A 13,806-nucleotide genomic window follows, 5' to 3' on the forward strand; every position below is an offset into this window, starting at 1 on the left:
CAACTTCGTACGATGCTGTGAGGATCGGTTTGTCGACAAACAAAACATGAATTTCACACAAAAACATAACTCAGTGAATATTTACTGCAAATCAATGTGACTTTTGCTGTTGCCTTTCAGATACAAGTTCAGAAATGTGCGGCTTCACCTTGGCAAGTGCCACTCTCATATCATTTTCGCAGCAAAGTCAGTTCCTTTTCTTAGTTTTCATGTCCACCATCCTCGAAAAGGATTGCTCACAAAGATACGTTGTAACAAACGGTGTGAGTATCTCAAGGGCTTTCTTGGCAATACGAGAGTATGGTACGATTTGGTGACACCAAAACGTTGAGAGCGTTGTTGTTCCGAAGAGTTGCTGTTGAAGCTGGCTCTGCTGAAGTTCAATGATTTCGTCGAGGCATTCATCGTTGGCATCTGCTGTCATCTGCTGAACGCAGCATAAGTTTTAGCTTTCTCCGTGCTTTTTGGGCTACCCAAGCCACCGTACCGTTATGCTGCTCGGTGTGAACGCACCTTAAGGAATACACGGTCATTCATTTTTAAAGCAGCGGCTCACTTGACCGCAGTGTGTGTCTGCTGAACCCCTGAGAGTGACTGGGGTTCGATCGAACCCAAGTTAAGAACCACTGAAATAGCTGAATAACTTTCTCTTTACCATCACTTTGGCTACTTTGTGTTTAATGCTAATTAGAAAATGTTAGAACACGTTAAACTTATAATGGTGAAGAAGGTAACCATTATACCTAATAAACATCAGCATGTTAGAATTAAAAGCATGTTATTATGCGAATGATAGCATTTAGCTCATAGCACTGCTGACCCTGCTTGACAGACCGACATGAGTGACTGCATACTACTCTTACATGTTGAGGCCTGATAGCAGTATACTACCAAGAATATACTTGAGTGCTTTTAATTTCAAAATACACAGAAAGAAAGAAAGATAAAACCAAGAGATGCACTAAAGGTCTGCTTTAAAGCCACATTATCTATCTCACTTTAGCTTGAAGGATATCGGAGGCTGAGATCTCTGATAAAGAAGAATCTTCCTCTTGGCGGAGATATGTGGAGTGTTTACCCCTCATTGCTGAATTAGAGAAAATTGCAGCATATCTAAATATGCTGGATGCCTCAATATCTGTACTCCATCAAGATGAATTAGTGTAAGTTCTGCAGAGGAAGAGGTAGAACAGCATGGGTCAGAGGAGTGTGTGGGCTCCTCTATGGGGTTTCCCTCCAGCTGCCATACTAATTTCAAGACAGAAGGGGGCAGAATTAGGTCATTCATATAATTAAATAATCTTGATGCAGAGCCTCAAATGACTTTTTTCCTAAGGTAAGATTCCACCTGGCTGTGTACTTGTGGTGATTGAGGTTCCAGCTCATTTGGGACACTGTTTGAACACACACACACACACACACACACACCTGCATTATACAGATGTGCTGCATGTGTTTGAGTGACAGATGTGTGAGAATGAATTGAAAATGAGCAAGATGGGCTATCAGAGGTGGGCTGTTTCCATTCCCTGGTTCCCTATTTCTAGGCTCACTGACCTGTGGCCGCTGGTTTTATCTACTCTGTGTCTGTGGAGGACCACCAGATCTCATTTTAGATTGGCTGATTTTAATGGGAGGCTAAGGAGCATGCTCAATGTCATTTATGAAGCAGTGGGAGTCAATGGGAAAACCAATTTCGTACCAAGTGGGTCTTGATTCCTCTATCTCTTCATCTCACACACCCAGATTCATGCATTCCCAGGCAATCAGTCAATACGACCCTCATCCCTGTGTCAGCATCCAGTTTAGTAAAGGAGACTTTAAACCATTGTCTGACTCATCATGAGATGTGTATGGACCAACTTTGACCGCAAGACAAATCAATCGATGTGACAAGTTTGCTCATTTTAAAATGAATAAAACCACATCTGAAGCAAATTTTTCAACAGGTCATTAACTTTGCAAAATGTAAAGCATAACAACTGTAGCGTGCTGTTCTGGAGTTCTTTCTTTTTCTGTGTGTCTGTCTGAATAAGCATTGGTGCAGAAGCAAGAGGGGGGGACACATCTGCTGCAATTTGAGGAGAAACTGGTGACTGATTACAGAGATAAATTCAAAAGGGTGGAGAGCAGTGGAGGACAGACCTGCCCACGCTCTGCTCAGTGCAACCCAATTAGCCAGCTACTAAACATCTCTTTTCCTCCATATATCATCCCAAATGTTGAATCAGCCCACAGTTACACACACACACACACATCCCATCCTGCTTTTCTGTTTGCATTGCCTCAGTTCAACTAAAGGACTCACACATTTTTTAGCAGCGACTCTCAGCCTGACCATGATTTGGCATTCGCTTGCAGGATCTGTTCCTCAGCAGAGTCAATAGACTGTGTTTTATCATTATGTTCCCTGGGAGCCATGATGGACTTGCAGACGCCTGGAATGGTTCTGCTGATGATGCGATGGCGGATCAAAATAAATTCTTCTCTTGTGTGAGTCCCAGTTAGGACTTCAAATGGGCGACACTGTGAGCCAGCTCTGTGAGCAGCTCATCCTGAACTTGGCTCAGGACAGACAGCTCAACCTGATATGGGATTATGAAGCATCTTTCTACTTCGTTGCTTGTAAAGATTAAAACTTCAGCATCTGTTGTGTCTAAGTATGAACTTTAATTTCATGCCTTAAAGAGCGCAGATTTAGTAGATGATTATGTGATAAGAAGAATTCTTTCCTATTAATAAATCAATGTAATGTTATATTCTTGTACTTTGCGAGCACGTAAATAAAAAGTCAAATATTTATGCTGGCCTGAAGAGACCATCCTTGATTTAAAATAAAAAAAGGGTTTTAAGTATTAATTTAATCATGAACACACAGTGCTTATACATAGTTTGAATATTATGCAATCAACAATTAAAATGTTTTTAGGCCAACACTGCAATACAGTGGATAACATCTGCTGCATCCGGGGTGCTATCTGGTCTTTTCCCCATTCAGGAGTAAATTCTGGTGAATGTACCCAGCAGGGATTTTGATTAAAATAAATGAGAAAAATCCATTTATTATGGCACTCCAGCACCCCCCGCCCCCCACCCCCGAACCCCACCCCATCTGCATCTTAATGGATGGTGAGACACAACGGTGTGCTTTTTCTTGTGCATTACATCATGTACGCTCCAGTATTCTCTCTAGCCTGTTTTTTCTTTACCAAGTATGCGTTTTAGTTTTTCCAGGCTGGAGAAAAATAAACCAATTCAGAAATAAATTACTCAGACCTTCTCCAATAAAACTGATTAATGTGAAAAAGATAATAAACCTTGTTCTCTCATTAATCTGTCAGAGAAACAAAAAAAAGCAAATTTCAGAAGAAACTACTGGTCCAGCCGTTAGTCATGATTTTGTTTTGGATTAGAATAATTTTGAGACTTAATATGAAGGTAAGTTTTCTATTCAAATTGCCAGCAGATCTTGCCATAAGAAAAGACACAGGACCAAAATCCGCAAGTAAACAGTGAATTTATTTCCAGATGAAAATCCATGTTTTTGGTGGTGTGGGATTGTTAGCTATTGATAAGCCATTGGGACACATTCTGGGGCCTCCGCATTTAAATCAAATCAAAATCAAATAAGATGCCTGCCTTGTTTTCTCACCACCTGCTCCTCAGCTCCTAATTATGCTAGCAGTGCACATTAAACAGTTCTACTATTCTCTCGATTACTCAATGTAGTCTTTTTATATTTATTGTGCAACGAGGCATAATACATAGCTTGAAATACAGAGACAGAGGGCAGCAAAGATCCACGTGCCCGCAGCGATTGACAGATGAACATGTCCTACATTAGCTAAAAAGTAAATGTTCCTTGAGTTATGGAAGGAGCTGGTCCACCATACAAGTTAAGTACAGACCCATGATGTAAGTTTATTTATCTTGTGTTTGGGGATAAAGGACAATAGCCTGACAAAGAATAATGTATATCATCATACAGACAATTTACCTGCACATCAACAGCCACCTAATATAACGACAATGGTCCTTCAAAGCATGTTTTACATATAATGCAACCTCTCATATTACCATATTCACAATGCTGATGAATACAAAAGTAAACATTGCCATATATGCATGTGTTTTTGTTAGTTATACTGATTTATTGTCATTTACAAAGATACAAAAGCAAAAACTGTTGAATCAGTTTATTAATCTTAGCTAAATATTTTCCATGATGCCTCTGTTGTGTTTGTGTCTATTAATGACTCAGTACTTCTGGGAACTCTAGCCGTCACACCAATCCTTTGATGCGACGACACTTATTGAAGAAAATAACTGAGAACGAAGAAGCAGGGAGCATGCAAGTTTGTGTGCATTTCACCATCAAGTTTAAATATACATATTCTCTTGTGAGTCACTGTCAGTTGTGGGCCAGAAAATAAATATGACACACACTTAGGTGTTTCCTGGGTCTCAAGTGTTATATGATTCTGCCGGGTGAGTCATTATGTCGTCAGCGAGGAAAAGCAGCATCAGTCTTCTTGTCCTCCCACTCTGTCTCTGGGAATGATGCGAAGCTCTGAGCCGTGTTTAAGAAACACATTTCCTGGAACAAAGGATAGAGCAGCATATAAAGATCACAGTGTATAATCTGTGTTCTTTAACAAGGGGTTTTATTGGCAGTGAAGCTGATACACTATAAATAAAATGTCAAATCACAACCTGGGAGAGAAAGTTGGAAATTATGGTTTGTTCAAAAAAAGTGCTGGAAATAATTGACAAGTATTTGATTTTGTTAGCATAACTGTATATGATTTGTTTAAACCTTAATATGGAGATTAAATATAATTCAGTAATCTAATTGAAATGTATAGATTTGTTCACAAAGTTGCACAAAGTTGGGCAGTTACACAAACATTTGAATTAAATTTAAAGGTTTCAAGACATGCTCAGAGATGTCTAAACTGAAGGATTAAATTATTTCCTATCGTCTTATTTCCAGCATGGTAGCCAGTTAATCAGACATCAGGTGGATTTAGGCGAGAACACATAGTGAGTTTATTTGAATAATTCATAACACTGCATGATGAAACCACAGATAGAAAATTCAGTCATTCATTTGTTGACTCAAACGTAAATCATGCTGGGATCATATACGTATAACTCATTCCTGTTATGCCAGAGGAAATGCATGTTATTGGCCTTATAAAGATGTGTGAAGGTGAAGAGATTGTAAAAGTAAATCGGATCATTTCCGCCGTGTACCCAATCTGATGAACAACAGGCAGAGTGGCTGCAGTGGGAGAAAAGGGCAATCTGACAGTGGTGTCTGAATTGAGGCTATTCTTGGCAGCACACGGCTTGAATGATACACAGATAATAAGTTGTTGTGAATGCCCACCACTCTTTCCTTTCTTAGCAGAAAAGACCCAATGCGGCTTTCGGTCAAAGCAGGCATTAGCTTCATCCATTAACCGGCAACACAGTAAGTATGAACCTCAGGGAAAATACAAGGAGGCTGACATGGAAAAAATGTGATTCACCAGGGCTTGGTAATAATGTGGGAATCTTGAGTCAAGTGAATTCTGACTAAACAGCTTGGTGCATCTAGTTCGCCTCCAGTAAGAGGTCAGTTTAAAATTGAATTTAACATTAAATACTGCCTCTCGAGGCCGCATCTATATTCATGAATCAGGAAACACAATTTCCATGCAAACAAGCATGAGTCCTGCTTCAACACAGATATGTCAGTCAAATTAGGATTATTTCAGTAACTCAAGTTTATTTCACATATATATCGATGTGGCTGGATGTTTAAGAGAGCCAAATGTTAGGGTAAGGGACAGATTGGGGGAAGTTACTCTACAAATAAATATTTTCAAAACTTCCTTTTGAGAACATATTCATGTGCCTGGACTCCCCTGCTCTTCTAAAAAATCATCAAAAAACCTTAAGAATATTCTTCTGTATTTCTCATAGATTTCTCTCCTTTAGAATCTGAATCATTGACCCCTGCTTGACATCTCTGGCCTTTTTTACATCCATTAAGAACAGTTTAATTATGCCCTTTAAATCTGATTTAAATAACCCAGATTATATAAAATGGGACTGCTTGATCGCAGTTTGATTTGTTACATTACCTCGAGCAAGGTTTTTCACATTCAGCCTTACTTTTCTTTGCCTTCTTTGTATAACCACCCACATAAGTCACTGCCGCTGAGGGCTTTATCAAATTAATCTTTAAGACTGTTAACACAATGCCTCCAGCATTACCAAAGTGCATTATGAAACATGCTTTATTCAAGTTTTGCTTTTGAAGAAAGTACATAGACAAGTGACAAAGAGTTTTAAAAATAAAAAAAGCCCCAAGGTTGATTATTAATCAAATGAAATGAAAAAACACCATCAGGAGTGGCTTCTGTGGAGATATATAAATAAATAAATAAATAAATCTGTGAAAAATAATCAACAACTCACCTGCTGTCTGGGCAGGATTGATTCCTATTCCATCTGCAAGGCAACCATAATAGAAAAAAATCAATCCAATGTAACCTAAAAAGATTGTCAGTCAACTAATGAAATAAAAAAGCTCATTTACAATTTCCACAGTTTATCCATAATGATGTTGCACTAGGCCCAAAAAATAAAACAAAACAAATGACTCAGCAGCAGGCAATTCCCTCCGGATGATAACAGACCAGCCGTTAATTCTGCACTAATAAAATGAAAATGCATATTTGACATGGCAGTCAGATCTCAGCCATTTTAACACAAATCTCATCTCAGTCTTATTTGGCAACAGTCATATGTTCCAATTATTCCCACAGCACCCTAAACATCTCATCTTTCTATGAGAAAAATACATCAAGCAGACTTTCTCTAAAAGACTTTCTTCTTTCTCAATTGCTGTCCGTACATAGCAGAGGTAAACAAAAACAAAATCTGATTTTATGTGGCGCCGCATGGTTTAATTGGTTGGAAACATTGATTGAGCTAACGATTTTCCTGCTAACAGCCACAGGACCATTTACTGTAATATGTTCTGGTTATAACTATGGTTATAAGTTTTCTGTAGGAGGATGAATCAAGCTAAATATTTTTTTTACATTTTACTGGCTTAGGTTATTTTAGACATGCAATTTGTTGGATATTTGCAACAATAAACTCTTTCCATCCAGGTTAGAGTTCAAACTGCTTGAATTTTTTTTTTTTAGCCTCAGTGCATCATGTTTTAAGTTAAATTATTGAGTCAAAAGCAGTAGCAGCATATCAAGATGTGATTTTCAAATTGAAATATCTTAGATATCTAGTTACAATTTCTGCTGTATGTAAGCTCTAATTAGCTAGCTTACCCGTCTCTCATGTGGAGATAAAATGTGGCAATTATAGGCCAGTGTGTGTTAGTGTGGGTCTGGCAGCTGAGATCTTGCAATTCCTGCTGGTGGCCAACACAGATCAATAAAAGGTCATATATCACTTAGTGCCCCTTAAACTGAATTAATAGTGGACCGATGGCCAAAATTGCTGCACCCTCTGGGAATTTAAAGTGAATCAAACATAGCAAACTACATTGAAACATCAGGATCTGGACACAAAGTACATCAATACATGTGCCGTGTATTCCGCATGGTGCTAGTCTAATGTTACGGATGATACCGCCTATTCTCTCTGTGAGACTGTGTTAAAGGGGCCTCATGTCTGATAATGTACAGCAGCAGGAAAGACAAGACTGGACTGTGCAACTGAAGCCGAAAAGTCGATGGGAATTTTAGGGCACATTTAGGGTTTATTTATCAATCTAAAAAAAGAGAAAATTATTTTTACTTAGATTTGGTAGGTAACTAGTGTTTCAGACATTCTCTGAATGTTAAAAAAATAGTTTTCAGTTGTATTACAGTACAAAAAAAAAGGAAACTCATTATAATATTTTTTACACACAATACTCGATTCTGATTGGTCATTAACAGCATTCTACTGCTGCTTAGAATAATAGAACGTTGCTATGGACACAGTTCTGATCTCAGTACACAGCAAGCGGACTATTTTCTTTTTAGCCGAAGTAATATCAACTTTAAATCATTATTTTGCATCAAATTATAGATTTTTAAAAGTAGGCATGTCATAAACTGGATGATGTGTGGCTAGTGGGTCATTATAGCCAAATGAACCCAGACAGGGTGAGCAGGACTGATTTGACAGCTTTTCATTCACCAGCATCACACTGCTGTTAAAAGATTTATTTTGTTTGAGCTCTTAAAAATTGTCACATCTTGTTGTTGAAGTTTTGAAACTCAGCTGAGTTTTCGAACATTTCTGTCAAAACACACGGTTTCTAAAGAATGAGAAAATAGTCCCTAATAACTGTCAAGCTGGTAAATTCTGCTGAAGAGAAAAAAGAAATACACAAGTTTAAAGACTTTTCCCCTTAACTCACCATTTGTTATTATCGCACTGGTTGCTGATGGCACTTTGAACTGCAAAAGAAAACAATACAGAGAAAATCCCCATTAGTGAAATTCACAACATTGACATTTAAGAAATTTCAGCAGCACTTAATTTGGTTAAATAATCAGAGACATGTTGAAACCCAATTCCACTTTGCCTGAAGACACAGTGTGAATAAATCATCAAAAAGGAAAGCTTCATCCACTGAGTCAGCGCACTGAGTGACTTTGTTGGGTGACAACTTCAAAATAGGAGCTGTTAAGATGTATTCAGAAGCAAACTTGGTGTAACAAGCAGAAAGAAAATGCTGTGTATAGTGTGTTTTGTTTTCCATCTTTTGTCTGCCAACTTTTATGCTTGACAGACACATGAGAGTCTGCGTTTTCACACAAAATCAGGCCTGCACACACATTTCAGCACCATATTTAATGTGCACAGGACAATGATACATATTAAAGGGAACCAAAATCTGAAAATTCCAACACAATGCCAAATAACAAGGATTTAAGAACCTATTGCTAACATTTAATTTTGCTAGGTAATTCATTAGAAGAGTGTTTTTGTGCATTTGTGAGAAAATGTAAAAAGAAAAACACACAACACACAACACACACACACACACACACACACACACACACACACACACACACACACACACACACACACACACACACACACAGACAGAGTTAGGAGAGAGCCTGGGGGAAAGATAGCCACGCTTGAATTTCTGGAAGAAAATCACTCAGCATGGCCACAATACATGTCCTACTTCAGTGTTGGACAGAAGAGGATGTGGGCCGGTGAGATTTGCAGTGAAAGGATAAAGGGGCAGTCTGTCACCCGGGAGATAAACTAAATGCTGCTCACCAAACTACTGGACAGGTAGCACATGCAGCACATATGAAATACAGGTAAGATCAGGAATGAATGGTTGTTGCGCTTTGTTTCATGTAGCATTAAAAATAGGTTGAATCACCGACTGTAATTATTAAATACAATAATTTACATTTCCAATTACGCCTTTCAGGAGAGTTTTTTTTTTCTTCCTTTGTTCATTTCTCAGCCACTGTTATCATGATCACTGAAAGCAACGCTCAAAATACACCCTAGCTAATAACAGGTATAAATTGTGGCTAAGAACACTTAATTCTGTAAACCGCTTCGTGGGCCTTTGACAAAACAACAGTTCTCCCATATTGATTCGGTTTTAAACGGTCTATTTTGTAATAGAAGTAAATGGACACCCTATTTGCACACTGTAAAAGAAGCACATGACCAGCAGCTCCAGTGCTCCGTCAGTATGCCGTCAGCCCCATTACTGCTGGGCTGTCTGTGTGTATTTGTGTGAGTGTGAATTTGAAGAAATTATAGGTTTTTGGTCACGGTTAGGCTTTTAAGGTGTGTGTGACACATGGGGAATTACATGGCCTGTATAGACAGCTGTAGTGATGTACATATAAGCAAATCTGTTTTAACAGACATTCATGTGGCTTAAACATAGTAAGACTTATTTTTAGTTTAGTAAAGGTTATGTATAATTTTAAACCAGTTTTTAAAGCCAATACTGATATATATATACATATATTTATACAAAACAGATACATTTTTATCTGCTGATATTTGTTTCTCACATTATAATAGACATTAACATTTTTTCTTGATACATATACTGGATGTGTACATTACCAGTCAAAAGTTTGGACTCACCTTCTCAATGGTTTTTCTTTATTTTTATTTTCCTTTTTTTCTATATTGTAGATTAATATTGAAGACATCCAAACTATGAAGGAACACATGTAGAATTATGTGGTAAACTAACAAATGCTCAACAAACCAGAATATGTTTTATATTTTAGATTCTTCAAAGTAGTTGAATGAGAAGGTGTGTCCAAACTTTTGACTGGTACTGTATGTACATGTGAATAAAATGAGTTTGATGAATATGTTAACAAATCTTTCTGTGTATGCATAGGAGGAGGAAATACTTATTTCTTTAGAGGTTGCCCACTAGTAGACGTGATTTTTTCCCTTTCATTTTTTAACCTCTTATGCAACTATATTTTTACGGCTTTTTCCTTCTAAGATTTCACCTTTTAAGTTGATAATGGGTCTTGTTATGAATGTATGCGAGTGTTTTTTAAATCTGCATTGAATGATCAATAAATATTAGCATATATACCATATACATCTATTGGACACCAAGGCTCAATGAAATTTGTGCAGTGCAGTCCCACATGAAAACAATATCAAAGACTGTCGTTATATTCTATACTTTTTCCAGTTTATGCATCACTCCCTGTTGATGACTCTACATCTTAATAGAACAGCACAAACAGTAAGCTTACCTCCTCAGCTGCAAACTTCAAAACTGCTGTGAATGGTGTGCTTTCTGGGACACTTAGTCTGTAACAAAACAATGCAATAAAGAGAATTTTAAAAACAGCACAAAACCCAGCCTTTACTTTACCCCCCATTGTTTTACTCTTTGATTTTTAAAACGATGAGTGCCACATGATTAAATATCAAAAATTAAACATTTGACCTGAGCTTCAATCGACAAGTGCCTCGACTCCTTCAGTGTTGTTGAGCAAGACACCTACACCTTATCAGCTACAGAAGTGCAATTCTATAGCTGACCTTTTTTTTTTTACCTCCATGGAGAAGAGAACAAAAGCAACATTTCCTAACAGGGCTCAACTGAGTGTAACATTTACTTTTGTCTGGGTCATTTTGGCCAGAGGATATGAATATTATGCATCCTCAGTATTTGCAAGTACTTAAGATATAAACATTCAATGTGAAGCTCTGTTGGGAAATTAGACCATGCATTATGTGGCAAGAAATGGCTGTGGGGAAATAAAGACACTAAAAGTTCAGGTGACATTTTGAGCCGTATTTTCATCTCTCAACAATATCAGGCTGATATGCAGTTTTCTGCCGTAACGTGGCTCATTTCAGCACCATATTTAATGTGCACAGGACAATGATACATATTAAAGGGAACCAAAATCTGAAAATTCCAACACAATGCCAAATAACAAGGATTTAAGAACCTATTGCTAACATTTAGTATCATTTAATTTTGCTAGGTAATTCATTAGAAGAGTGTTTTTGTGCATTTGTGAGAAAATGTAAAAAGAAAATCATACCCCTCTAAAGGAGTATAGTTGCTATGACAGAGCTGTACATGTCATTTAATACTAATTCATCCTCAACCACACAGCGTCAACCCCCAATAGACCTAAATTACAAAAATCTACATTTGGAATTCCCACACTGATCATCCGCCAAAAAACACAATGGAAAGTAAAAGATAATATTATAGACAGATTAGTCCAAAACATGATGTGATTTGTGTTACTTCCTACTGAACAAAATTATAGCAATGCTACTTGATAGGAGCACTACATCCTAGGATCATATACACACTGTTCTGACTAGCAGTAAATTAAAGTAAAATTACTTTATCTGGAGTGACGGGAATAGAATGCAAGCAATGAAAATCCATTTGTATTTTAAAGTAACTGCAAAAGACAAATTTGTTAAAAAAAAAAATGTTGTTGAGAAGTGCAGAGTTTGATTGAGTGTACTGAATGGGAAATTTATTTCTGTGTGCCCCTTAAATCACATTTTTAGACATGTATGTACATAGAGTATGAACCCAATTTTGTGACATCACAAAATGGAACCATTACACACGTGTGATGTGGAAACCTGAAGCCTCCAGTACACTAATGATTGACTTTACAGGGAGGTAAGAGACATTTTGTGTCCAGGGGTAAAATGTTTGAAATGAATAATATTTTGGCAAATTTATAGATTCAGGATTGTCATTTTAAGAGTTTTCTTTTTTTTAATTTTATTTATGGAAAAACAATATATGACACAAATTATTATCAGACGATTTTCATAGGTCTTAAAACATGCCTGTGCTTGAGTGTGACAACACACAGCAGACATGGATGGCAGACACAGTGGCACAGCATGAAATTGTAGGTGCCTAACAGAGAGGACCACAAACGTTATCACCGTGTCTGTGTTTTTACCACCAGTTTGAATCTGCCAAATGAATGAATGTCACAGCCATAAGTTTGTTACTTTCACCTGTATGTAACTTCCCAAAGTCCCATTTAGACATGTTTATTTCTATTGCTGCTCCTCCTGTCTGTCATCTCTGTCATCTCACAGGACTTATCGGTGTCACAGACTAATTAGCTCAGTGATACTGTGTTTTTATATTTATTAAGACCACTGAAAGACCAGAATATATGCTTTTTGTCCATTTAATTTAAAAAGAACTAAATAATGTCATACTGCTAGCCATAACTTTACTACATACAGTACCAGTCAAAAGTTTGGACACACCTTCTCATTCAACTACTTTGAAGAATCTAAAATATAAAACATATTCTGGTTTGTTGAGCATTTGTTTGTTTACCACATAACTCCATATGTGTTCCTTCATAGTTTGGATGTCTTCAATATTAATCTACAATGTAGAAAACAAATAAAAAACATTGAATGAGAAGGTGTGTCCAAACTTTTGACTGGTACTGTATATATATATATATATATATATATATATATATATATATATATATATATATATATATATATATATATGCTAGTATACATTGTTATTCAGGATCAGCATGTGAATCACAGTTTCACACTAACAGATGTTGTTTCACTGACCACGTTCTCTGCAGCTAAAGTCAAACACACCAGCACAGGTTTCCACGACAGCATGAAATAACGATATCTGCAGAAGCTTAAAGTTTAATAGTTAAAAACTCAAATGAAGCTGATCTATCACTGTACTTACACTTTGTATGGAAGCCGGGGGTCCGACGTCAGGGTGATTTTAAACGTTACTTTAGACCTAATGCAGATGACAAAAATACCTTTATTAGCACCGTGATGTTGGCTGATGAATATGAAATATATTCAGCGAAAATTACACACAAAAAGGAGCAGAAACTCACATCTTTTGGGAGAGGCGACACCGTTTGCGATCTGTTTACACACCCGGAAGTCCGAAGGACCCTAACATACACGTCATCCATTTAGTTCAATGTTTGACACATATCTGATTATGTTTGGTATTTTATCTTAGTATCTTGGTATTTTTCAATACGGCGATACTTGCAAAATATTCCGGAATAATTATAAAAACACGTGAGGTATTATTTATCTTATTTACTGTCAGGCATTTATATCAAACTACTAACGTTTTACCATAATTGACAACAGAAGGCGCACTGACATTTGTTTGGGGCGCGTTAATGATAATGGGGTTTGTATACATGGTAAACCTAATTGATAGTATTTTTCCAAATGAAGAGATGCATTTATTTTTACGGTGTGCAT

General features: G+C 37.1%; 1 protein-coding gene across 1 annotated transcript; it reads right to left on the reverse strand.

Annotated features, from left to right (window-relative positions):
- Window positions 1-3,500: 3,500 nt before the first annotated feature.
- ufm1 (ubiquitin-fold modifier 1) lies at window positions 3,501-13,516 on the reverse strand. Its single transcript, XM_054626126.1, has 6 exons — window positions 13,422-13,516; window positions 13,262-13,318; window positions 10,782-10,839; window positions 8,426-8,465; window positions 6,469-6,501; window positions 3,501-4,597 (listed from the first exon to the last, which is right to left on the reverse strand). Coding segments are annotated over exons 1-6 (264 nt in total). The 5' UTR covers window positions 13,424-13,516; the 3' UTR covers window positions 3,501-4,523.
- Window positions 13,517-13,806: the final 290 nt, after the last annotated feature.

This window comes from Anoplopoma fimbria, chromosome 24 (genome assembly GCF_027596085.1).
Source record: "Anoplopoma fimbria isolate UVic2021 breed Golden Eagle Sablefish chromosome 24, Afim_UVic_2022, whole genome shotgun sequence".
Taxonomy (NCBI): Eukaryota; Metazoa; Chordata; class Actinopteri; order Perciformes; family Anoplopomatidae; genus Anoplopoma; species Anoplopoma fimbria.

What these genes read in the sequence shown, in the direction of transcription:
- ufm1 (XM_054626126.1), bottom strand. An exon ending in TGAAGTTTGCAGCTGAGGAG is followed by an intron (nt 8,466 to 10,781) that starts GTAAGCTTACTG and finishes TTTCTTTTGCAG; the next exon opens with TTCAAAGTGCCATCAGCAAC. An exon ending in CAATCCTGCCCAGACAGCAG is followed by an intron (nt 4,598 to 6,468) that starts GTGAGTTGTTGA and finishes CCTTTGTTCCAG; the next exon opens with GAAATGTGTTTCTTAAACAC.